This window comes from Hermetia illucens, chromosome 1 (assembly GCF_905115235.1).
Source record: "Hermetia illucens chromosome 1, iHerIll2.2.curated.20191125, whole genome shotgun sequence".
In the NCBI taxonomy this organism is placed as follows: domain Eukaryota; kingdom Metazoa; phylum Arthropoda; class Insecta; order Diptera; family Stratiomyidae; genus Hermetia; species Hermetia illucens.
In genome coordinates, this window is record NC_051849.1 from 189,296,528 (window position 1) to 189,323,744 (window position 27,217).

The 27,217-nt window shown below is 42.4% G+C and overlaps 1 protein-coding gene across 1 annotated transcript in view; it reads right to left on the reverse strand.

The window, feature by feature from the left end:
* LOC119646221 (atrial natriuretic peptide receptor 2-like) overlaps positions 1-26,778 on the reverse strand; it is a 121,448-nt gene extending 94,670 nt beyond the window's left edge. Inside the window, exon 1 of the mRNA XM_038046607.1 lies at positions 26,049-26,778. Within this exon, the coding sequence (XP_037902535.1) occupies positions 26,049-26,217 (169 nt within the window). The 5' untranslated portion in view covers positions 26,218-26,778. The remainder of the gene's footprint in view (positions 1-26,048) is intronic.
* Between the last annotated feature and the right edge of the window lie 439 nt (positions 26,779-27,217).

Consider the following 27,217-nt stretch of genomic DNA (forward strand, 5'->3'; position numbering starts at 1 on the left):
GTTTAGTTGACTTAGTTGCGCTTTACGATTAGAGTCACCTTTCCAATAATGTTGCTAGCATTGTATGCGCTTATTTATGATTCGAGTGTTATTCTCTCTTTTTTCCATTTCTCGCACCTGAAGAAATTATGTTCAGCATTATCTCTATCCACATCACCAAAAATAGAGATGGGACCTTTTGCTTTGCCGATGTGAAATGCGTTTGGTACAAGTTTAATTTGTCCAAAGAGATCCATTTTCTTACATTGAGGAATTCCGAATCATTTTTTATTGAATTGTCGGCCGCCTGAACCGTCAAGACTGACAGACCAACTGCACCTCACCCATGTTACAACCACTGATCAATGCGGGCCCTTCAGGGGTAACTGACAGGCCTAACTGAACGTGGATGGCGAACTTAAGGGTGAATCAAATGAGGTTCCAATCCGCCGTGTGTGCACTTATATTGGCCAAGGGGTCCGGGTTTACATAGGGGTTCGGGTCCATTTGTGGGATCATACTTTTATTTTTAATTATTTTGCCATCCTACATCCTTACGTACGCACGGTTTTATCTGCGATCTGGGGCTACTGTCAAACGTATCATAGTCGCATGAAAGCACTGTTGCTAAAAGCTATAAACCTGTTCAGTGCTCCCCATCTGTTCTGTTGAATTATTAGTTAATATTTAGTTAATGCAGTCTGACATTTTTAATTGGTTCCAATTTATAAAAATCGACAAAAATGGATTCTCCCCATAAAAGATTTTTATCTTATAATTCTTTTTAATTTAATTTATGGATGATACTTCTTTATGAGCAGATCAAAATGTTGTTTTCGCTATTCAAAAAAATGACGCCGGATAATGACCGTATTCACGTCCTTTCAAAAACAAATTCCTTGAACTGGTTTCGACATTGACGGAATATTCAATTTTACGAATGAATCAAAACATGTTATTGACTTTGTTATTTAGTTGAAATTATTTTTTATTTAACGTAGAATTTATGAAAGGTAAATAATCCCAATAACTCAATTTATAAAATATTTTCTCGGGAATGGTCAATGAACCGTGGCACATATCCAGATATGTATATCTGTGCGAGTATCTGTATAATGGATGTTCTGTGTGAACTTTTGAGTTTCTTGACATATTATCTTTATTTTTTACAGGTGTTGCAACCAACTGCAGTTTACTCAACTAAACAATGACAGAACAATGCACGAATAAGACAAGAAATCAATTATAAGCCAGATGTCTCAGGGAACTTAATATAAAGAAATGTATATTAATTTAATAAGGTTCGGAATTGTTGAATAATTCTATGGTCTGCAAGTGGTTCAATCGTGATTTTAGACAAACAATTGATAAGGCTCGCCTGAAGTGCCCGTTTACATACGTTAGGACCTCACTGTGGGGGGTCTAGTACGAAACAATTCGGGAAACTGGGGTATGAAAGGTTTTGTGTATTCCTTATATAAAGACATTTAAGTGTGCCTTTGCCCCATTAGTACGTAGCCCGTAATATATGCATATGCATATGTTAGATTATCCACTTTTGGATGCTATTGACATTTATAGTCGTGAATTTGCAAAGAAACGACAAAAATTTTACCTATTAAAACTTTGCTAGTAATAGTTCGATTTCCATCAAACTTGATAGAAACATGCTCTATGTTATAGCCTATATTACTACTTTCGTGGTACTAAGATGATTTTGAAATTATTATATTATTATTTTCCGAGTTATCACAATCTCGGCAGATGCCGGAATTTACCTAATACTAGCACTAAGTGCCAAGCATTTAGGCTCGGACGATCCTACCTACTTAAAAACTAAAGGGGCGCTGGTGCTGGTGGCCGGTGGTAGGTCAGTGGGAGAATCCGTCGTGTACTCCCCGCAACATCGAGCACGTATGCAGAATGGTGTACTTCTGCATGGTTTGAACCAGACTGTGCGAAAGTCCCAGGACATCAAGGGAAGCCGTGAGAGATTTAGGTACAATACCTGTACCTGACAATATTATGGGAACTACAACCACCCGCTCGAGACGCCAAATTTCTTTGATTTCCCGAGCCAATGGCTCATAGTTCACCTTCTTCTCCAAGTATTTCCGTTCAATGTTGCTATTATGGGGGATAGCAACATCAATAATATAAGCGGAGCGACCCGTCTTGTCAACTAACAGTACGTCAGGTTGGTTGTGTAGAGTGTGGCGATCAGTGAGAACTTGCCGGTCCCAATACATGCTGTAAGCAGAACTATCAAGTACTGCTTGCGGCTCATATCGGTAAACCGGACATGTCCCCGTGATCAGCCCATGCTTGTATGCAAGGTTTTGATGGATAACCTTACATACAGCATTACGCCTGGTGATGTATTGTACCGGTGCCATAACAGTACAGCCAGAAATGAGATGGTCCAACGTCTCTAACGCCGAACGACACATTCTGCACTGGTCGTTTTCCACCCGTTCTTTCATGATGAGCTTTTTATAAGCTCGGGTGGCGACCACGTCATCCTGAATAGCAGACATGAACCCCTCCGTCTCAGCAAAGAGCTCCCCAGCACACAGCCATCTGTTCGACAAATGCAAATCGACAAATGGTTGCCAAAGACAATTCACGTGTTTACCGTGCATTGCCTTCGACTTCCATTCATCGATCCGTTCTTGGTCCGAATTCACCCCACTCAGAGGATTGAAAGATCGATCCTTCAAGTTAAGTGGAGTCAGTCCACAGTCCGCCTTACAGACAGCCGCATGCAAGGGACTCGCCTGCTCTTTGCTGTAAAAATAAGCGCGCAGCGAGTCGACTTGGCGATGATGTTGTGCCGCCACGTCAACCACGCCCCTACCTCCGATGTCACGAGGCAGGTTCATCCGCTCCACGGCAGACTTTGGGTGATGCCTTCGAAATTTGGACATAGTTGCTCGTATCCGCCGCTGGACGTTTTCCAGATCGGTCTTCGTCCACGGCAATATTCCGAATGCATAAGCCAGTGAAGGGATAGCGAATACATTCAACGCGCTTATTTTATTCTTCCCCGAGAGATACGATTTCAGTACTATTTTTACATGTAGCAGTAATTCGGACAACAGAGCATCCTTCAGATCACCAACTTGAGCATGGGTTCCTTGTAGAATTCCTAGGTACTTGTAGAAGTCTGTCTCGGTCATAGCTTCCATGTGGAGGTCACCAATGCTATGTCCGGCATGCGGCTCGTGATGACCTTTGCGGATGGCTTGGATTCGACACTTGTCTAATCCAAACTCCATCGGAATATCGCTGCGGAACATGTCTATTATTCGCAACAGACTTCTAAGATGGTCGTTAGTACCAGCATACAACTTGATGTGATCTAAGTACATCAAGTGTGTCAGTTCGCACTTAGCACGAAGGCCATACTTTATTGCAAAACCATGCCCTCTAGCATAATTCAGTAGCCATGAAAGGGGGTTCAGTGCCATACAAAACCAGAGGGGACTCAACGAATCCCCCTGGAAGATGCCCCTCCGTATACGGATGGGCTCTGAGGTATTAGCACCCTCAGATGTACGGACTGATAAGGTGGTATGCCACCCTTCCATGACTGTCGCCAAAAACTTTATTAGTTTCGGATCAATGCGATACAGATGTAGGATATCAATTAGCCAGGTATGCGGAACGCTGTCGAAAGCCTTGGCATAATCGATATAGCAACTGAAGAGGTTTCTTTGGCCTCCAGTTGCTTGTCCTACAACTACCGAGTCGATGATGAGTTGCTCTTTGCAACCCCTTGACCCAACTCGGCAGCCCTTCTGCTCCTCGAACAGAATGTTGTTGGTCTCGAGGTGCGCATTCCACTAATAATGGACGTGATGAATTTGTAGAGGGTTGGTAAGCAAGTGATCGGTCTTGTGTCTGCGGGGTCCTGCACCGTGTCCTTCTTAGGGATAAGGTTGGTAATCCGCGCAGTGAGGAAAGGTGGAAATTCCTCCGGCCGACTCATGACCTCATTTATACTGCATGCCAATCGACTGTGTACGCTGGTAAATTTCTTATACCAGAAATTCTGCACCTGATCCTGACCTGGGCCCCTCCAGTTCTTCGAGATGTTTATGGCTCGTCGAACTTCCTCTTCGGTAACATCCGCAAAATTCATGCTAGGTGTATAGGTGTGGCGGGTGCCTTCGCCGGTGATCCACTCAGTATGCTCAGCATGCTGGGCAGGTAACCCCCAAAGTCCACCCCAATACTCTTTCGCTTCCGTCACCGAGAACTGTATTGTCTAGGCGCTCTGCTGGGATTTGTTGAGAGATCTGAAAAAGCTCCGCTGGTTCCTCGCGTATGTTGCATTCTGGAGATGTCTGGAATAACTTTCGCCATACCGTCGTAACCGACTGCATATGACAGAAAGTTTCTGTTTTAGTGTGTCCAGAATTTCAACAACGGGTGTCTCATAGGGGATGGCATAGTTCCGGTAAACCCTCTGCACTTTATTTCTCACCCGTCGGCTGGCATTGCCAGTGCTGATCTGAATCAGTCTGGCAATGTCCTGCCTTAGTGAGTCCCGCCGACGTTCCAGACGAATTTTCCATGGTGGATTTCTTTTGTCACTCAAACCAATAACACGAAAGCGAATCTTCTGACCGTGCAATCTGATAGCCGCAACTGCACCACAATTCACAAGTGATTGTAGTTGCAGCAGCGACATATCAGCACACAGTCGAGATGCAATCCCATCATTGATTTCAGATAGAATTCCCGGAGTTGCTGGAGATGCATAGAGCCTGGGAATACCTGGTCTATGCAAAGGATCCATATCCGAGAATTCCATACACGCTCTTGGAATTCGTCCCGAACCCCAGCGGAAACCTCAGCTGGACGGTGGAGCAGAGTGCTTCGGCGAGTAATGAAACTATTACCTGCAGTGCGGCGTGGTGTTGTTGATGCCGCCGCTTCTGCCCCCATCAACTCTCGGTCACCAGTTTCCCCAATGACTTCAAGTCGAACACGCTCCCTGATGGTGGCCGGGATTGTGTCGCTGCGAGTAATAAAGCGGTACTGGTCTGCGACTCGCTGCACAGTCACGTGCGCGAATTGCGGGAAGCGCTCGACGAATCTCTGGTGCAACAAGGGGCGGTAAGATGTTGTACCCGCCCCCGCCGTTATTTCGTAGTAGGAGCGGATGATGAAGAACTTCATTTCTTCAGTCCATTTCATCCGCTTCCTACGCGAACCTGCTGAAGTGGTCGCCACAGATTGTGGCGAAACAGCTGCAGCAGGCGGAGCTGTGCTCCTGGTCATCGTGGCGCCTAGACGTCGAACCGCTCCACGACTAGCGGTTTCGACGCCGTGCTGTCCATTACGAGAGCCCGACCCAGTCACCAAGTCAGACGACTCCCGCCGGTTATCCGTACCGGACCTTAAATTTCTCCTTCTTCTCATTTTTGGTAGTGCATTTTATCCCTAGTTGCCAGGTGTTGAGATAGCTTCCTTAGTGAGTAATCTACAAGACTGCAAAGTTCCTGCACTTTCCTTACCTACCCCCTGAGACGCTGCGGTGGCGTACAGCCATTCATACTGAAACTATCCATCCCTCCTCCTTTCACAACCGGGCTTGGGACTGGCTTCGGCGGAGTTCGGCCGCAGGCTGCATTGAGGCTAATCGAACCGATGCAGCCCCCGGACGGGTAGAGCCATACCATCGGCTCTGACCAAATACTCGCCGTTCGCGAGGAATTTCCTCGTAACGCTACGAGTAGACCGAGTGTCCGAGGATCGCGTCCGGATTACCATTGTTATGGGCCGGATGACGGTCGTCGTATGACAGTCGGTCAACGACACAGTCAGGAGTGTCTGAGTCTTAGGTCGCGTCGAGGACCGAAACGGTAAAGAATCCTATTAGGATAGATTACCGAACGGTCCTCCCGGCCTGGTGGGGCATTGCCCCTCCAGGCTGGGTCCTGTATTCGCAAAGGCCATGCCTTTGGGATCAGGCGACATGGCCACCATAAACAGAAATTCTGTATATGGAGGTCGACCTGATCTATCAGAACATCGACAGATCAAGACTCCTGCCAAGGACAAGGCATCTGCTGCGAACTCACCGGCTCGCAGCGGGCCACTCCCTCAATAATATCGAGGGAGTATTGTCGCGATGGCTTTGCTCTTACCTATACCGAGACCTCAGCAAGTTGCGGAGTTATTTCGTGTATAGTGTTAGGGGTGGTCTCGTGAGGGATTAGTCCCCCACGGACAAGGCTATAACAACAGCCCAAGCCATCTCTTGGATTCCCAGGAGGGGAGGGACTTATACCTGCCGATTCGGTGGGTACCAAGTTCCTATCCGTCCAAGACGGTTCCCTTTAATATGGGACACAGGGAAGAGGTGTCTACGGACAATTTGCCCGTAGATCTTTCATCTACCTCAAAGAAACCCTGTTGACACCCGTCCTGGGACCTGACTAGGCGAGCAAAATACGTCGCATTTGCAGATGCGAAGGTATTTGCCCATTAGGGCCCGCCATTGACATACCGGAATGTGTATGATTATATACATTCCGAGTCGGCAATATGCCCGGCAATATTATTATTATATACTATTATTAACTTTATTTGAAAGGATATCGGTATGGAGGGTGTTTCGGAGCTTAGGTACCATATAATGGCAGCCTCCTGATTTTTTTCAGATTTTTGGGTTGGGTAGTTTTTGAGAATGGGCCCATTAAAGAAATGATCGTTTTCAACCTCCGAACTCCCCCATCTTTTCAACAAATGCCAAAACTAAAACCGGCTTCGGAAAGTATTAATCGAGACCTTTTATTTGATACCCCACATAATTACATTTGGTGGAAAAAAATGTACACACCCCTTTTGCATATATGGGGACTTCCCTTAAATTCAACGTAAAAAGATGTCACTCACTGTATGCACCTTTCCACCAAATTTGGTGTCAATCGCTACAACCTTCTCCGAGGAAAATGCGTGTGACGGACAAACAGTGAAGCCCATGGTGTTTTACGTAGGTACCTGTCGTGAGACTTAATCCTACGGTCCTCTTAAGACACGGATTGATTTGTGACCACAATCAGAGCCCCGCTGAGACAACCAGCAACGGTACCAGTCTATACCAAGCGCATGGCTTAGCATTCATACTGGTGGATGCAAGAATTACCTAAATCTCTATCGAACTATGGAGTACGGCACCCGTGTTGATACGCAACACCACGTCGAGGCCACAACCGCCATGAAACTCCCACTAGGGGGGCCAACCGCAAATAACCGAGCTGTCCTGACATATAACAGGAGTTCACTCGAAGTATGTGAGTCCACGGGCTTTCCCGGTTCCCATGGTACCAGTATACCCCTGGTAAGGTTTCGTGACCAATTTGCCACTTCAGATGAGTCCCCGTGCAGACTCGGGTCTGATCGCCTTAATTAGGCCTTTGGAGCATTCGCCTACTGAATCACGGCCGGCAAACCAAAGTGATTACAGCGTCTCCCGGTGCCACCACTATGGAGGTTCTCCTCGGCCACTTGGTTTTGGTTTGGCCGAAAGGGTTGCCGCCCCATCTTCCTCGCCGCCACCTCTGAGCACCGTGACGGACAGACAGACAGACGGACATACCGGCGATATGTAGCTGCGGAAGTCAAGCTATAGTAGATGCGAAAAAACATCCAGAGGACGGGTTCACCCGTGCCAAGATAGGAGGGATATACATCTACAGCTGTTACGCAGCACCGAGCTTCATATTAGAGGAATTCACGTCATTGCTGGAGAAATTATCCTTCAATGCAAGTCGCTACAATCCCAAAGAAATAGCCGGCGATTTCAACGCATAGGCAGAAGAATGGAGTAGCAGAGAAGCCAACGCAAGAGGACGAATATTGCTCGAGACGTTCTTGCGCTTGAACGTGGTACTTGCCAACTCTGGGGGAGCCAACACATTTCGGAGGGGATAATTGCAATCGGTGCACCTCACCTTCGTTAGTGATACTCTAATCAGAGACTCGCAGTGACGTGTCAGCGAAGAGTACACACACAGCGATCATCAGGCTATCATCTTTCAAACTTCGCAAAGTAATATTATGAAGCAATTAAAGAGAATAACGTAACCAAGAAATTTGACGCAGAAATGTTAAGGAGGTATTTTTAGAAGATACATTGCTATCGGGAAGAGCACAAAAAAAGTTTCGTGGAAACACTGCAGCCGGCATGCGTTGCCGCTATGACTCGGCGTAGCACTTTCCGAAGACGATTCCTAATTTCTGGTGGCATTCAGAAATTGAGGAATCCCGGAAAAGTGCCTCAAAGCTAGGAGACGCTCCCAGCGCAAAAGAAACCGACCTTAGTTTGGGGAGCTACACGTGCAATATAAAAATGAGAGGCAAAAATTGCAAGTAGCTATCACAAAGAGCATTTCTGAACATCTCAAGCAGATGTGTACCGAAGCTCACTCTGACCCATGGCGTGGCGCATACAGGTTGGTGATGTCATCACTAAAAGGCGTCCAGAGTTGTTAAAGAATATAATGAACACTCTGTTCCCATGTGTGTGTACAAGTCTTCCTGTAGTATATTTAAATCCCGACGAAGTTCCGGTAGTGGTAAATGAGGAGGCTCTAGACGCAGCGAAAAGATTGACTGAAAAAATGACTCCAGGACTGGATGGAATCCCTAAGTTTTCACGGCATGTCTTAGGGAAGGAGGATTCCCCGAGCAATGGAAGCTACAAAAGCTCATACTCATTCCGATGGATGACCTCTCCTCCTATAGACCGATATGTCTGGTCAATACCATTGGCAAACAATTTAACGAGTACTATACAATAGACTGCTTGCTGTTGCGGAAAGGGAAGAAAGCCTTTCCGACAAACAATTCGGATTTCGTAAGGCGAAATAAACTGTCTACGGAATCAGCATGGTGACTGGTTTGGCTCAGGCGGCAATACAAGAAGAAAAATGCTGCGCAGTAATAACCCTCGACGTAAAAAATGCGTTCAATGGTACAAAATGGAAAAAAATCATTCAAGCACTCCACAAGCTACAGGCCCCGAAGTACATTGTACGCATTGTTGTTGAGTTTCTTCTTGGGAGAAGACTGCGACTCGGGCGATGGGCTCAAAATATTTCCGACAACTTGCGGGGTGCCACAGGAGTCTGTTCTAGGTCTCTTGCTGTGGCTACTTATATATAATGAGGTGTAGACGCTACACCTTCCGGATAATGTGAAAACTATTGGCTTCGCCGATGATATCGGAATAACAGTGGTTGTAAAGCACCAAGACGAGATCGAGATCTATGCAAATGAAGCGATATGGGAGATCAATTCCTGGTTGAGAAACTCAGGCCTTTCACTTGCTGAACATAAAACAGAAATAGTTGTCATTAGCAATAGAAGAAAGAACACAACTGTGAAAATTAAAGTTGGCACGGTGGGAGTCTATCGAGAAGTGGCAAAAGAGATGGGACGAGTCACAAACTGGTCGTTGGACATACTGCATCATTCCGAATATTTGGAGATGGTTTGAATGAAGCTATGGGGAATTAAGCTACGAGTTAACGCAATTCTCAAATGGACATGGAGGTTACCGTGCTTATTTACATACATAGATTTGGTCACGACGGGTCACCATGCTGGCCAAGATGGGGTAACGTGTCTGAGGCCAACTTCACCGCGCCCCGAATAAGAATGGAAACGGTCGCAGACAGGCGCTTAACACCCGAAAACATTGTGGAGTTCATGCTGGGGTCAACGGATGCTTGGAACCAGGTTGTAAAGGATCTGCAAGCTACTCATCAACAGCTGAGGCAGGAAGAACTACGACGAAAACAAGGAAGGGAGAGAACCATAATGAGCCGCAGTTAAAAGCTGATCCAGCCCCGCGATGCAATACTTTATAGAAGTTCCGTGGGGAGAATGTGAAGGAGGTGGTTTTAGTGAGTAGAAGTCTCACATAACTGCGTGGCAGGAGCCAGCAGTAGGGTTTGAACATTTGCACCTTCCAACGCCGAAAAAAAAGACGGACAGACAGACAGTAAACCGATTTTAATAAGGTTTTATTTTACACTAAACCTTAGAAAGGAACACACAAAGTAATGATTCAAATTGGCTTCATGGTTTTGCCAACTCATTTCAAAAGGTATCTCTGGGAATTGGTAGCAGGCAAGTAATAGCCGTTTAGGCCACTTGCTTTCAAACGGTCTATTGCATTTCCCGTCATCTACGCAATACGAACTCACATGCTCACAGCTTAGTTGCATGGAAACTCACTGGCACAAAGCTGATTTCCCGGAGGTTAACTCCAAACCTATCTGCAGGATGCACTTTCCAAAAAAATTAATGTAGATTTGAGGAATTTGAATGTGTCATATTCTTTAAAGGTTCTTCCTCGCAATAAAATGATTCCTGCTCACATTTACTATCAACCATTTAATTGAGGTTCAATGAACTGAGTCCTTGAAGTCTTTTCAGGCGCTTCATTCGAGACTCTGTCCAGAATTGATTTGAATCATTCATTCACAGCTGAGTTGATTCATATTCGTCATTCAGCTTAGTGCTTTAACCTCTTACCCATCCGGAACTAAACTAAGTTTGATAAAGTTTCTGAAAAATTGATTAATAAAGGCATCAACCCCAGACGAGTTTTTCCACCAAGATAATACCAAATTGTAGACAAAAATTGATTAACTCGATTGGGAAAAAAATAATAGAGCCCAAATCCAGACGCTCTAAGTGATTATCATTTGTTCAGGTCGATAGGTTACTTCCTACATAGTATAGTAAGTGCTTGAGTAAAATTGGGTAGGTCTGACTTACACTGGAAAAATTCTTCAACTTTGAATCAATCAAATTCTAAGTGAATGAAATTCAATCAAAATCTGAACGGGAATCGTAGATAGTAGCGATATCTACTTCGTTTGATAAGGTTTCCTTTCCTACATTTAGCGTTTCTCCTTGTCCTTTCTTGTCCTTCAAAAATAAATAATAGATAATTATGTCCCAAGTGACTATATTGAACACAATACAGACTTATCGTTCGTTCAGTTCATAGGCTTGATCTGAATGTTTTTAACATAGAAGCATTTTTTTTAATTTTTAAAAGATTTATCCAATGTAGTAATCACCTAAACCTATTTCATTCCCCCAACTATCAAGCGAAAAGCAAATTCTGCGAGCAATAAGAGCTGTTCCTTGAGAGAATGTATTCACCTGACTATTTTCCGAGATTTTCATAAAAATCAAATCGCTAGTCAATCAATTCCCTCCCTTAATGTATCTATTTGGTGGCTTTCTGTTTTCTTTATCGCCCACACCGAATTCTCCATTTTGAAACCTCGTGCAAGTCATATCTGATGCACAATGTTCGTCGTGAACATCTATGCATATGCGATGTGCTTCAGCTGCATTTTTCTTGATAAGAAAATAATACGTTGTTGGCACGAAAGATGTCATTTTCCATTCAATTATTATTTATTTTCATCTTTAAGAAGTAATTTATATCGCATTTGACAGTTGCTACGTCAAGCTTGTCAGTTGATGCACTAATGTGGGGATATACTTTTCGATAACTTGGGTGCTGCCAACTATGTTAAAATGTTCAGGTCATATGCAGCCATCCCGCATACAATCGTAATTGGACTTGATGGTCAAAGGTGAAGACCAACACTATGATCCTGATGATAAATTTTGCTTATGAATACAGTACAGTAAAAAAAACCTTATACAGAAAAAATGTACTGATTTTCGAGCATAATTTTCTTTTTTGATTCCACTCCACGTTGAATATAAATGACAAATTTGTACGATATTTATAGCTGTTGAGCTTCGGCTCTCTTTATTTTCTGTCTTCCATTTTTTTTATTCAAATAAAGTAAACTATAAACAGAAAGACAAACAACTTTTCTGCTATTTCTACTGCAATTTAGGACGGAGTTACTACGTTACCGAAATTTATTTGTGCATGTAAATGTCTTTTAAATTGCTTGGTAACTGGATTCCACAAAAAATCAAAAATGCTTTAAAATCTCAATGACATAATGCAGACATTTTTATTCACTTTCTTTGTTTTGGCAGTCTATCAACAAATCCAACTGAATGAATGAATTGTATTTGGTAATCAGACATGAACAAATCGTTTGCACGGTATACATATTAAGATAATTCCAAGTGGTATTCGGATGTTTTGTGGGATTTATTGTAATAAAGGTTGGAAATAAAGCTGGGTTGGAAAGCGTGAAATAATTAAAAGTGCATTTTCCTGAAAATCGTAAGTATTCAAGGCTTTATAGTTCGCTTGTGATACACATAACAGGAAAGGAGGCTTAATGAGGGCACGTATTGTGGAGAATTATACAGAATAGGACAAGAAATTTAAGAAGAAAAATAGTGTGAAAAAGAAAATGTGCTGTCACGTCATTGTATGCCGTCCCCACGTACTCAAGGAGAGCGATGAGACGTGTGTCTGCAAGGGACTCATCTGAAGTGGCTCTTGCCACGAAGCCTCACCGGAGGTTATCTGGTACCATGGGAACTGGGATGGCCCCCTGAGAGCATGTGCTCTGGGAGAATTCTTGGAGGATGTGCTCTTGACCTGGTTATTTGCGGTTGGCCCCATTGTAGGAGTTTCATGGTGGTTGTGGTTATGCCTACATCGCGGGCAGTGCTCTTCGGAGCTCAAGCGTGGAGTTGCGCTGTACAACTCGGATGCCATACCCCTTAGTTGTGGCAGAGGCAGCACTCAGTATAAACCAGTACCGCTGTGCTAGTCATAGCGGGGCTTTGATTGTGGTCTCCAATTCAATCCATGTCCGAAGAGGAAAATGGGATTATACCTACACGGCAGGTACTGACGGATTCCATCCCTTTTGTCGTTGGTAAAAGATTACTCATTAGCAATATCACACGTGAAATTTTTCTCACGTAATTTCTCGATCCTCCTGCTAAGGAGTATGGCCGCCTCATCAAACTACAGTAGTAGTGTGCATCCGTTCTCCCCCGCGATATTAAATCTAAAATGCTATGTCCTGTGAAAACGCTGAGTGGGGAAATCGTTGGAAAGTTCAAAACCGACATTGCAGTAACTATTTATTGTTGACAATTTTCAAGCTCTTCGAACTGGACTTGTTCTCTGTCCCTTTGGGTTGCATACCTTTCAAGAAGTGCATTTCAGCAGCACGCGGGTCGAGGTGCTGACAGGCGACCGAAGAGACAGCTTAGAGTTTGCAGGGATTTTCGTTGTCTGAAGGAGTGCATTGAAAAAGTCTTCCGTTTCGGAACTCATCATAAGCGTCAAGTTTGGGCGGACTGACGTATTGCCCTCTTTAGATTGCATTCTTGGATCTAGAAAAAGCGTTTGACCTTGTGCCATACGAACTCATCTGGTATGTTCTAGGACAATATCTAGAGTCAGAAGAGCTGGTGCGCTAGATTCAATTGTTCTACCACGATCTAAAAAGTAAAGTTCGAAGTGTGGCGGGTGTATCAAAACCGCTGGTTTTTCTATTGGTGTTCATCAACGAAACGGCCTCTCACAACTTCTCTTTCTTTTTGTTATGGACACTGTCTCACGGAACATCCAACATCCAATGATCGCCTTATGCAGTACGGTTTTAGATTGAATCTGAACAAAACAGAATTCTTATCGACTGACCCCCATGAAAAAGGCACTATCACTGTTAGCGACAGTGATCTGACCAGAACTGACCGATTTAAATTTCTCAGGTCAATACTATCAGTCAATGAAGAACTGTGTTATGAAATTGCTTCAGGCATTATTGCAACTTGGATCTTCATCCACAGCTGGTATTCTTTATGATCGACGTATCAACTTAAATTGACTTGATATGCTGGATCCTCGCCTCGCGACTGCATCCAGATCAGGTGCTTGACATGACGAACTATTCGCGCTTCTGAACGGGACAAAGGCTAAAGAAAAAGAAGATTTTAACTTTTGCATATTAGAATTTCCCTCTGTATTATCTACAGAACCTGCCTATATGATTGAACGTCTTAAGGGGTCGTCTATTGTTTCCTTTGAATACTTCGATCTTTCGCATGTCATTTTACAAAAATTCACGTTCCGATGCGTAGGTCTGCATCAGATCCTGAGAAATAAACAGGGGGATTCGCTCGAGTCTACCGAAATAACATCACGCGAGCTAAACCTGAAATGAAATAATATTTTTTGTTGAGGATGCTGGGAGTCCTAAGTCCGCACCCACTTAGTGACGGACCGAACCACTTGGGGAGCAACTTACTCCCTCTTTTGCAGTTCTCGGACTCCTCTTTTTTGAGTAAAACCCAAGTTTACAAAAACAAAAGACAAAAAGTTGACAGACGGTTTCGTCCAGGGCAGAGGCAACTCATCAGACGCTGCCTCACCTCTGCCCTGGGAGCAGCGTGACCGAAAGTGACGATCGATTGAAAATATATTTAAGGGGAGCATTTTCCATCGATCGTCGTATTTGTACCGTTAGATTGTAGTTTCTCAAAGTGGCTTTTGAAGTGCGCTAATTGAAAAAAATGACAAAAACACGTAAAATGAGTGATATCGACCAAGGAGAAATAATTACCTTATTTCATAAAAAATATAGCACATGACAAATACCGGTCGTTGTAGGCTTTAGTCAGCCCTCTGTAGCTGACTTTTTGAGAAAATTCCGGGCCACTGGGTCTACTGCCCGAAAACAGGGTTCTGAAAGGACGAGAAAGACTATATCAACCGATGCGGAGATTCTGTCTGCGAGATCGGTTCAAAAGTTCATCGGACATTAAAATAGAGCTCAAGGATTCCATTGGGACAGAAATTGATGCATCAGTGGATTCACCACGTATGGAGATCAGGTGAGCGATTCAATGGGGAGTGTATTCAGACCACAGTACACTAGCCGGTGAGCGGGATGATCTGGGGCTGCTTTTCGTTTTATGGTGTGAAAGGACTTTCATTAATTGATGGAGCAGTCAATGGTGCAGCCTATAAACGAATGGAGGAGGATCTGATATCTTGTATTGAGGAGCAATATCAGTATTTAAGTGGGGTCGTCTTTCACGACGATTCTGCGACCTTTCACAGGTCCCATATTGTAGTATTTTTTGTTTTATTTTCTCCAGGTGTTTTATAAGAAATATCGAAGGTTTACTAATTATTTAATTTTTTTTGTTTTGGAGGTGCGCAAGTTTCTGTCCGAAAACCCAGTAAAACAGCTGACTTGCTCCGGGAACAGCACGGATTTAAACCCCATAGAAAACTCGTGGACACTAATGGAGAAAAGGAAAGCTGCCGAGAAGCCTGAACAATTTTACATAGTTTTTTTCTCCAACAACTATTTTTAGAGTAAAATATCAATACACAAAAACCCTCATATGTACTTTTTTTATCAGCTCGATATTTTTTCTCAAAAATCAGATTTTTTTGGGGGGATTTTTTTGCCCAGTACTGTATATGATGATGATGTCATACACGTCTTAAAGTCTGATGAATTCACGTAAAATACACAATTTTACCTTTTATAACTTTGTTATTAACAGTTGGATTTTTGTCAAACTTTCCAAAATTGTGCATTATATTATTACTTATAACCGTACATCTGAAGAACTTAAGAGTGTTTTCCGGTAAATTTCGAAAATATGGTAATATACTATCATTAATTTTATTTAAGCAGATATTGTAGTAAGGCGCATTTTGTCGCCCAGATTTTGAATGGATGCACCATTGTGATTTGTTTTAGATTTTTTGGTTGGATAGGTTCCGAGAACAATACCTTTCACACTTTTGGGACACACATTTTGGGCCCTCACCCCGCTATGTTTCACCCGGTATCAAAAATATTATCAATTTCGAAAAATACTAATTGAGTCCTTTCATCTACACGACTATATTCTCCCAAATAAAAAAATAAACCCGCCTTTCACACGTATGGGGAGCCCCCTTACACTCAACAGAAAATGGTGCCATTTACTGTATTCAAAGGGATTCACAGACCACATATTCTCACCAAATTTCGTGTCAATAACCTTAACCATTTCCAACTAAATCGAGTATGACAGACAGACAGACATACATCGACTTGATTCTAATTAGGTTTTGTTTTACACAAAATCTTAAAAAGTAGTCTCACACTAAACAACCCCTTAAGGGAGGGGTAGGGTCAGAAAATCGATTTTTTTTGTTTTACATTTTCTTGTAGATAAACATTTCAAAAATATTGTGTCAAAATTTCAAGTGAAACGGAGCAAAACTCTTAAAGTTATAGCCGTTTTAGTCCCCTCTACTCTAACAGCGTACCTGCCGTAGCTGAGCGCGCGGAGCAGCTGTCGAACAGGTATACTGTGTATAGCTGTTTCGCTCCATTTTACTATTGGGATACGGTTCCTTTGGTATTCGAGAGAAGCAGCCGAAGCTGTGAATCTATTGTAGTAGGTATTAGTATAGGTATAATATAGTATATGTACACATTTCGGAGCAAAAAGAGCAAACCGGAGCATCAGTTTGTCGTTAGGCATTTACTTGTGCGGCTCGTGCGACTTATCTGGCAGCCTTCCAATCGTTGAATTCGCAGCTAATATTGCAGCTGTTACATTCAATGAGGGTTCAGGAGCTCTATTAAGTTGTATGCATGATTTGGGAATCGGCCTTGGACCGAGTGCACACGCCTACGTAAAAGAAGTTGACGCAGAACGAATTGGAAGGGCAGAATTCAATGCAACTAGGCAGACAAAAGAGGCGAGAATTCAAGAAAGACTTGACAAGAAAATGAAGGAAGATCAGTATATTGCAGAGGGAACTGTCCTTTATGGTGCTGGAATCGATGACTCGGTGTAAGGTAAAGAAAAAAAAAATTTTCCATCATTATTGTTTAGTTTTTTGTAGTTCCAAACTTTAAACGCGTTTTTCTCGAAATAATTTTTTTTTTCCCGTGTTCAATTGCCTGAAAAAACTACTCGACCGAATCTTTTCAAATTTGGCACACGCTTTCTACATATAAAATTATTTCCCCCAACGATGCTTTTTTATTTTTTTTCCCCTTTAAGGGTGTTTTCCACCCCCAAAATGGCGAAATTTACCGTGTAAAATCGCAATTTTGACTTAAAACAATCAGAAAAAATTTAAAAATCAAAAAATGATAAAAAAAGCATCGTTGGGGGAAGAAAAATATCATATTTTAACGAAATTCATTTGCTTTTTTTATTTCAAATGATCCTGAATTGAATTACGTTGAACACCGCAAATCAAGTTTTCAAAAAGACGTCATCGAAAATTCACTGCCATTCGCTCATTTATCGATATTTTTGAATAAAAAAATTACCGAATATAGTTCAAATGTTACTTTATAACATACAAAAGAGTAAAATAAATTTACGTTAACTATATCTTCTAACAAAATTTGTAAAAAAAGTGTTTTTTTTTTGCACGCTTGACCCTACCCCTCCCTTAAGGGTTTGACTCAACCGTTTTTATCAAACTGGCTCCCGGTAGGGTTAGTAAATATCTCATAGTCTGGTGGAGGTTAATTATGGCATTCTTTTAGAATTAGTATAAGAATCAATAAATTTCTAATTATTTCACAAAAAGAAAACACTCTTCAGTGAGGCGTCCATTATTTAGTTGCCCTCTAGGCAAGCTGTTTATGCGCTAATGAAATCTATACGAATTATTTATTTAAGTTGCTCATACAATCGATTGCCTAAGGTCATAACTGAAAATGAGCTTTAATGTAAGGATGGGAGTGACCTAAAAAATTCAACCAAAAATAAAAAGAAGAATATTATCCATTCCTCTGTGCCATAGTCAACACAATTACCTCCCTGGCAAATCTTAATGGGAAAATTTACGCTAAAATCAAATGGTTTCGTAATAGCAATAGATATGTATCTACACATTCCCAGATGCACCTGTGTGTACGAATGGAAACTAAACATTTACATACATTTTAAATATGTGAATCTGAATGAATGTTACACTTTTCCCATAAAACTCGACTTTGCTCCGTACGTAAACTACTACACGTAACTTTTCACAATACAATCGGCACTGATTGGCGCAATGATTAGAAAAATTTACGATTCGTAAACACTAACCAAGCGAAATTTACTTTCAATATGTGCCTACGCTTTGTACGTTTCAAATTCTGCACGAATCTTTTTTTTTCTCGCCATTTAGCTGATTTCATCCATGAAAGTGTAAAATTATTAACCTTGAAGAAATGAATATTTGGATGGTTCTATCTTTTATAGGTTTTATTCATAAATAATTGTTGAGCAGTTTGCAAACGGCATCGATGGCAATTTTCATATTGGCAACGGTCAGACTGAACCAACAATAATATTATGAAATCAAAGAGTGCGCAATGACAATTAACCTTCTAGATGAACTTATGCGCACCAACATTAGATACATAGTCTTTGGCTTCTACAGATTGATTCCCATCAGTGCAAACCCAATTTCGAGTAGTAATTTTTAAATCAGTATGTAACGAGGTGGTCATTCTGGTAATTGTTATGAAGTACTTGCCTACGAAGATTTGGGTGCGTAAAATGATCTATAACAGAAAAAACTCAAGCATGAATTTACCATTGACCCCAGAGGTCAACATTGTGATGTGCGTAGACCTGTACGCTGTATCTTCCCACAATCGGCGAGAAATATTTACTTCAAATATTAGAAAACAAATTGTTCCATTAATTGTGGGAAACCAGGGCCTTCTAAATGTTTACTTCTAACACACCTGGGAGCAACCCCCTCTAATTATCATTTCCTAAATGGAAGCAGCACTTTCAAACAAACCGAGAACAGTATAAATATTTAGTGCGAACTAAATTAGATTGAGATGATTTAACTAAATTAGACTACATTAGTACATACATATTGAGATACGAAACGAACTTGGAAATTAACTTGCTTCTATTGCCATAGTTATGTACATTTCTCAGGTTTTGAAGATATGTAGTTTTGAAATGTTCCCTTTTTGATGAAGTATGAATATTTGGGCACATGATATTTCCATTTATATATAGCTCGTAGTCTATATACGTTGAATATACCCAATATTTAATTCAATGTGGTACTGACATTTTTTATGGGAGTAGTAATTTTGTGCGAAAGAGGCAACTTTGACCTATTATAGCTTTGTTAATAATAGTATGATTTCCACCAAACTTTCCAGTGTGATGCTTCATATTAACGCCAATATTACTGCATCTAGGATCTCGGGTGAACTTAAGGACGGTTCGCAGTAAATATTTAAAATATACAGTCAAATCTCCTAATAGGACCACTCTATAATCGGACCACCATTCCTAATTTTCATTGGATTTGGATACAAAATAGCCTTTGCAAACGGGCCACCTGCTAATCGGACCATGGATCATAAGTAGACGACACAATGTGGCTGGAATGGTTCTTTGAAAGCCTCCAAAATCAGACCAACAGACTTTTTCTATTGGAGAGTAAATGGTGTACTATGCACATATGTTATACAGGGAGCGGCGCGGAAGCTTTTTTATTTGAAAAAAAAAGAAACAATAATTACTGGAAATGCCATTTTAATCTTTTTTTTTTACATAGAAGTACATTTAAGGTTTTTTCAAATTACGTTTTGAAAATAGTATCTTGAAGGTGACCTCCGTTATGGTCAATACATTGAAAGAGTCAAAATCGAAGGTTTTGTCCCACTTTGCCCAGGGTATTCGGGTCGGTGTTAGCAATAACAGCATGAATATTGGTCTTCAGCAGAACCAGGGTCTTTGGACGATTAGTAGATACCAAGAATTTGAGATAACCCCATTAAAAAAATGACAGTGTGATAAGTCTGATGAGCATGGTGGCCATTCAAAATCACCCTTGAAGGAGATAAGACATTCAGGAATCAGGAAAATGTTTCCGCAAGAGAGTCATTAATGTTCATACCGTGTGAATCCCTCAGATTTATTTCTTGCAGTTTGGGAAGGAAAAATTCCTCAATTATCTGGATATACGGTCAAAAGTAACTGTAATTGCCTTGTTGTTTTCTTAAAAAAAAACAGGTTCCGAAAATGCCAGCTCTCGATAATACAGACCAAATAGTCACACGTTCTGCATACAGGGGCTGCTCGTGAAGTCTTCGGGGGTTCGTGCCACTCTAATATCGCATGTTTTGTTTATTAACACATCTTGACAGATAAAGATGTTTCTCATCGCCGCAGAACACAAACGCCTCATGAGGCAGGTTTTTGATAAAGGTTTTACAAGCCCTTTTTTGTGAATAGCAATCACATCTTTAAGGTTAAAAATCAGACGCTGCCTCACTTCTGCCCTGATGCGTCAGTCAAGATTTGATAAACTGTGGGTGTTCAACCCAAAAAGAGGAGTCCGTGGAGCACAATAGAGGACGTAAGTTGCCTTGCAAGTGGTCCGGTCTATCATGAGGTAGATGCGGATTCAGGACTCCCAGCATTCCCTTTTCTGTTCATTTGTTTTGTTTTGTTTGGTCGATAATTACGTATTCAAATCGAATTCGGTTTGAGAGTTTTTCAATGATGAAGCCAAAGATGTCCCATCAGATTTAGTTGACAAGTTTAAAGGAAACTTTTCAAAAATATGTGTGCACTATTAATTAAGAAGGATAAATATCTATATACATATGTACAGTTTATTTTTGTTTTTTTATCCCTTTTTAATCGGCTAGTCGAACTAATTTTGTTCGGCCCCGTCAGTAGTCCAATTAGACAGGTTTGACTGTAATTATATACTATTATTAACCTTATTTGGAAAAATATCGCAACGGAGAATATTTTGAAGATGTTATGGGCATGGACCACCATAACTAGGCCAGATTTTTCGGTTAGATGGTATCTGAGGAGGGGACTTTCAACTTCGGGACTTGTTCTATTTGCAACCAACGTCAAAACTAGTCTACTTCGGAAAATACTAATCCAGACCTTTCAGTTGTTAGCCCACTTGTCAATATTCAAAGAAAAACAATGAAATTTATCGCATATGTGGAGGTTCACAGTTTCAACTGTACTAGATTTCGTGTCAATAGGTGTAATCGTTTCTCAGAAAAGTGCGCATGACAGACAGATAGACGTACGCAGCCACTGGACAAGGCACCCACACGCCGAAAGGCAATGGATGAGCAAACATCCATAGAGGTGTGGCTAGAAAAACCTAATAAAGCAGGCACCTCCATGGATAGAGCTTCCCATGCCACACAATGCATAGCTAAAACATGTAACGCATCGATGCCTAGAAGATGCTCCTTCCCCACTAAAACACCCAACTACTGATGGAATAGTGAACTTCGATCGACTTGCCAATGAGCCAGACAAGCGGCTCAGAGAGCGGTAAGCAGCATTCCTATAAGGAAGTCCAGCGGAGCAAGGAAGAATGTTTTAAGTAGGACGAAAACCCCCTGGAACGTGCCTACAAAATCGTAACGAGACTATTCAGAGGCGATTCATTCTGTAGATCATGTGCCCCACTTCCTTGTTTAAAATCATCCCGGGGTTATTTTCCCAGCAAAACATCTTCCAGAGACGAGCTACTGAAGATCTGTCGTAGAATAGGCGACAGTAAAGCCCCAGGTCTGGACGGCATACCGAATAAGGCCATCAAACTTGAAGTGATATACAGCATGCCCGAAAGGATCTTTCCTGTATCATAGAAGCGGCAGAAGCTGGCGCTGCTGCCTAAAGCTAGTAAACCTCCAGGTGGACATCCTCCTTTGGGAATTGCCAGGTTAGATTCATGGAAGAAGTTGAATGAAAGCCGTATTTAATTATGCGATATGAAGATTTAAATCCAATATCGATCCTGCTTCTCATTCGAAATTGCAAGTTCTGCCTGGTAACCATCAGTAAATCCAATTCCTCTGTTAAATTGCGTTGAGTTTACCATTACAAATTGTTGAAGGTGAGTTTGGCAGATTTTCGAGATGGCATTATTACGATGGTTTCCCGATGCTCAATTACATGGCTTCGTGCATTTGATGGTTTCGAGTGGTACCAACATATACTTTTCGCGCGAACTGACTTAAAAATTGTTGAACCAGCTGTGTTAGACGTGTTTGTCTTGCTGGAAGCGATTGTGTTTGTATGACTGACGACGTTCCGTGATGCATGGTGTCGAAAGAAGTGCAGCGTAAACCTTGTCAGCTAGGTTGGCTACAGCTTGTAGTAGCTGGCCATCAGTTGTCGCTATGATCGGTTGAAGAGTAGATGGTAGGAGTCTTACCCATAGACTACGCGTAAGTGGCACTGGAACTGCAGTACCGCTGATATACTGCAGGCGGCGGAGAAGTTGGGAGCGTTTCTCGCCACCCATGGAAGTGCTCTCCATGAGTTGCCTTGTTTTCTCCTCCTGGCTTGCACACAACCGCTTTATTAATTCCTCGCGTAAGCAGTTATATGAGCTGCCTGATACGGACTCTGTAATTATGACGGGGGTGGTGGAGATTGACGTCTGGAAACTTGGTACCCAATTTCTCCGCGGTCGGAGTCATTCTCTTGTCTGCAGGCATGTTGCTTGTTCTTGGCATTCTTGTTTTTACTGCTTTTACTTTTACCTTGAATCCGGCAATTCTCCTTTTGAACTCGGGGTCACCACTTTGGGAATTGCCAAGTTAGGTTGATAGCAGTGTTATGATATGAAAAGTTCATGCCAAAAGCTTCAAACACTTTTGGTACGTAACAGCAGTATTATCACGAACTGAGTCAGCATAGACAGCGAATGAACCTGTCATGATGCTTCGCCTTGAGTATTCGCACGCCCACCTAAATCACGCACACCATTTCACACCATGTGCTCGGAGTAATAGCTGTGGTTTGTATATACATTTTTATGCACTTCTTGCATATTGATGAATTGGGTTTTTTTATTGCTACGGAAGATTGATGTCTGAACTTTTCATATTCAATTGCAGAATCGGTAATTACGGATTTTTGCTGATTCTACTAAACACAACATTGAAATAGTCGAGAATAGGAAAAGGGGCTGTCTCCTGTTAATACACTGGACAGGTAGGTTATTAGTTGGTTGCAAGCTGATTCTGACTCCCCTTAGGATAGAATTCCGCTAGCTTCATGCCGGAGACTCTATTTTAGGAAAAAAGTAGCAACTCCAGTTGGCCCTAAGCCGAGGGTAGTTGCTGCGCTTTTGTCTGAGGGACCTCGTGTGTTTATCAGCCGGGGATTCTAGGACACCAGCAATTAGTTAGTCCCGCTGTCCTTAAGGACCTTTATTTCCCGAAATTACAGTCGGAATGATAATGTGTATTATTCCATGCTGTATCTACTCCGGGAGAATAGGGAGGGGGGGCCGAAAATGAAACAGCGGATCGGACGGGATTTTCGAGAATTGAAGCGGAAACAGAAATTAGAAAAAGCAGAACGACGAGCTGATCGAGCAATCAACCTGTTGGGGCATTAGAAAGCAACTGGTGCCGAGGGTGCAGAAGAGCCGTACGTGACGCCTCTGGATCTCTAGACCTTACACCAAATAGATCTAGCCATCAGAGCTCTGCTGAAAAAAAAAGAAATATTACATATACTCTTCTTTGGTCTAGACACAGTGAAACTACAGGGTAAAATCCAGATGAGAATGGGGGCTACCCGTACAAGTCTATAAGCTAGAGAAGCTAGCGAAACCATAGATGTACTGCTGCACTTTGGGAAAGACGTCCGAAAGTGCATACTGGCGGTATAACTCACATTAACAGCTGTCCACACAGGGTTCCGTACTAGGTCTACTATTGTGGAGCATCATGTACAACGATGCTTTTAATCTTTCGATTGCGGAGGAGGCCACGGTTGTGGGTTACGTTGACGGCATAGCACTGGTAGCGCTGAGTGATACTCAAGCGAAAAAGCTAAAAGGAAGAGGTCCATAAATAGATAGCAACAGCGATGTAGCCAGTCAGGTGGTTCGACACATGCAGATCCGTTTTATCGGGGAAAACGCATAGAGAGGTAAATTATAATCTCATCCTGTCATTCTCTCAGGTCACGGAGGATACCGTCAGTACTTTTACTAGTTTAAATTGGATATCTCATGTAAGCGTCCAAACTTCGATGGGGTTCCGGAAGACCCAGAATAGGAGAAATAATCCCTCTCCCTTTGTTTTTCCACAGGGTGCAGGGGCAAAGCCTCTGAGCAACGAATTTACCCCGATTTGTTTATGTATCGCAGGATTTCCGTTTGTGGATGTGATGCTACTCGCTGCAGTTGGAGCACATCAGTACCAACAGTCTGATGTCTGATGCATCCATGGGTGGGACACTCACATAGAAAATGTTCTGTAGATTCCGGTTCCTCATTACAGGATGGACACGTATCATCTTGGAATATTCCTACTTTGAACATATGCCCAGCTAGCGAATTATGGTCAGTCAGAATGCCCAAAATACTTCTGCTAGTCTTCCTGCTTTTCGACTGGATAAACTTTACAGTATGTTTGTTTGGTTCTGACACGAAAAGTTTGGTGAGTCTAGCAGCATTAAGGTTTTGCCACCTGTCATTATGGAAAGCTTGTTCCCAGTTTTTGATAGCAGTATCAGCCAATGCTATTGAGATCCCAATTGCTGATTCCGGTCCGGGTATGGGGGAAGTTGAAGCCTATTTTGCCAAGGCATCTGAGATTTCATTTCCCTCGACACCACAGTGACCAGGTACCCGGACTAATTCCCCCGTATTGAATGTAGAAACAGTGTTCAATCGGTTTCTATATTCCTGAACGATTTTTGAAGTGATCAACGTACTAGTCAATGCCCTCAGTGTAGGTTGACCATCGCTACAGATTGCGATGTGCCTGCCCAGCAACCGCTCGTCAATGATCCAGGTTGCCGCCTTTAGGAACGGATGCACTTCTGCCTGAAAGACCGTTGTGTATTGTCCCAAGAGAAAAGCCCGCTTCTCGTTTTTATTTGAGAGGTAGACTCTTGCTCCAGAACTATTTTCTTTTTTTGAGCCATCGATGTTGAAGACATCAGTATATCCGGACACACATTCGTCTGGGTCGTGCCAATTTTCTCTCCGGTTCAAGATAACATCATATCTTCTATCGAGCACGGAGTTCTAAAAGCCTTTCCGGCTTCCGCGTGTACGGACGGTCCGCGATCATTTTCCTTTCAGTTACTACAGGACGAGTCGAAGAAGTTGCGTTGAACCAGTAGAACAGTCCTGGAAGACATAATCATCAATCACTCTTGAGAAGTACCGCCCCCTGCAACGGAGGTTTGTACTACCGTCTCTCGCCATGAGGAAGATGGAGGGTTACGAGGCGATTATAACGACAGGTACTCTTCCTGGTTCAGGAGAACGCCAGTAGTGAGAAGGTCCGGCGAAGGGCGGAAATCGACCTGAAGGAATTTAAGGAGCAGCAGAGGATCAAGGAATTTGAGCACCATGATGAAAGAAGGATGGAACAGCGAGAGCTTCTCCTCCCCCACAGTTGAACTGATATAATTTATGGATAAAAGTTGTTAAATAAAGGGAACCCCCATTAAAGTTCGACACGATGTTTGAATTCTCCTAGAGTAGGCTGGAGTAATATTGCAATTAAATGGAAACAATCAAAAACAAACCATAACACTAGCAAAGTTCACGAACTGATAAGTGAGTGAAAGTGCGGGAGACAGCAAAGGCTGTAGGTAGCGGAATTAATTGGGGAATGAATACTGCAGCGACCATGAAGAAGGACCTTAACCTGGTTGAGACATAGTAGTTTTTCCATCAGGAATTTAAGTCCTGCTCCTCCTTACCCTGTTTTTCGTCTTAATTTCTTTTCTTCAGACGGACACACAAAGGTTTAGCGACGATAGCCTTGGAGCCAAATATGTCAGGGAGGAACTAGGGATATGAATCCGTGCTTGATCTTCAAAGGATGATGCTGAAAAATATTATGGTTTTAGATACCAAACCTAGTCTCCTAAACAAATTGTTGTCGAACCATCCTTGGGATATGCCAGATATGGGCTTTGCGCACTTAAGGGTTCTCATATCTTTTATTGGCGCCGTGGGAGGATGTTTAGTCAGATTCAAATTCAGACCGCGAAAATTCCCAAGGTCCCTTTGGTGTAATATCGTAGTAAGTACTATCAAAAACACTTACCTGGATCATTCTCATTGAAGCATCGGAAGTTGTACAGCTCGCTCTCGTTTGTGTCATGTTTCTCGGCGATTTCAGGTAGACAGTGTCCGGTAAATGCAGTGAGTACACTTAGAACTAATATGGATACTGCGAGCAGCTTGGTAGGTTTCATGTCAGCATATCCTTGCATTCACTTCACAATCGATGATTAACTCTCGCAACCGCGGATCGTTGTATCTTGTTTACCAGAAGCACAGGAAAGTACTATGAGCGTCGGAGTGATTGTTCGCGGTAAAATGCAATAACAAATACTTTCTTAATGAGTAGATTTGTACTATGTGTTCCGCTGGCCGCCGCGATAGAAGCTATCGTACAACGAATGTTTATGGCTGGTGCAATTTCACGAGTGCAACTGCAGTTACTTACATAAGCTCACTTCCCGCCCAAAAGGTATTCGGTGCAACGTGCAGTGACGACAAAGTGGAAAAGCGTTGAGTAAACAAATTGCATAGAAGCCGCTGCAGTGCGTCACGGCTACTGTTTACAGCTCTGACGAACGCTGCACTCGCTAATAAAGTTTATATTTTGGAAATACCAGAGGCTCGGCCACCCGTAAAAAATCTAGTAAACACCAAAATCCGCGATTTGTCACTTTTATTTTCACTGTGCGCCACTCATTGTATATTCGCGCGTTTCGCGTATTAATGGCGGTTGATGTAAGTTCGCCCACTTTTCCGCATCGAATGCGGCAATTTGCTTACGAATATTTTTGCGTTTTTCGTGGGTTTTTCGCTGGTCTCCGTTATGCTTTACGACTAATCGACAAAGTTATGTGAAAAAATGCATTTTTTTATGCACTCGCATTCGCGACTGCACTGATAATCTTTTTTACTATATTTCTTTATATTACGCTTAGTTTTCGCATACCTGTGCACTTTTTTTTTATTCTTTCTGCTTCATTTTATTTTCGTTATTTCCCCCCAGACACGTTTTCCCTATGATTTTAGATTATTTTTATTTTCTGTTGCATTTCAGTTGTATTTTCGCTGACATTCCCCATTCGATGGATGTTTGTGGCGGCGACGTCGCATTTGTAATAATCTGTTTTTGCTATTCGTGGATGACACGAGACCCCCGTCTTTTGGGGAGGCAGGGCGAAGTAAAAATAATAACAATAACAGGGAGCGGTG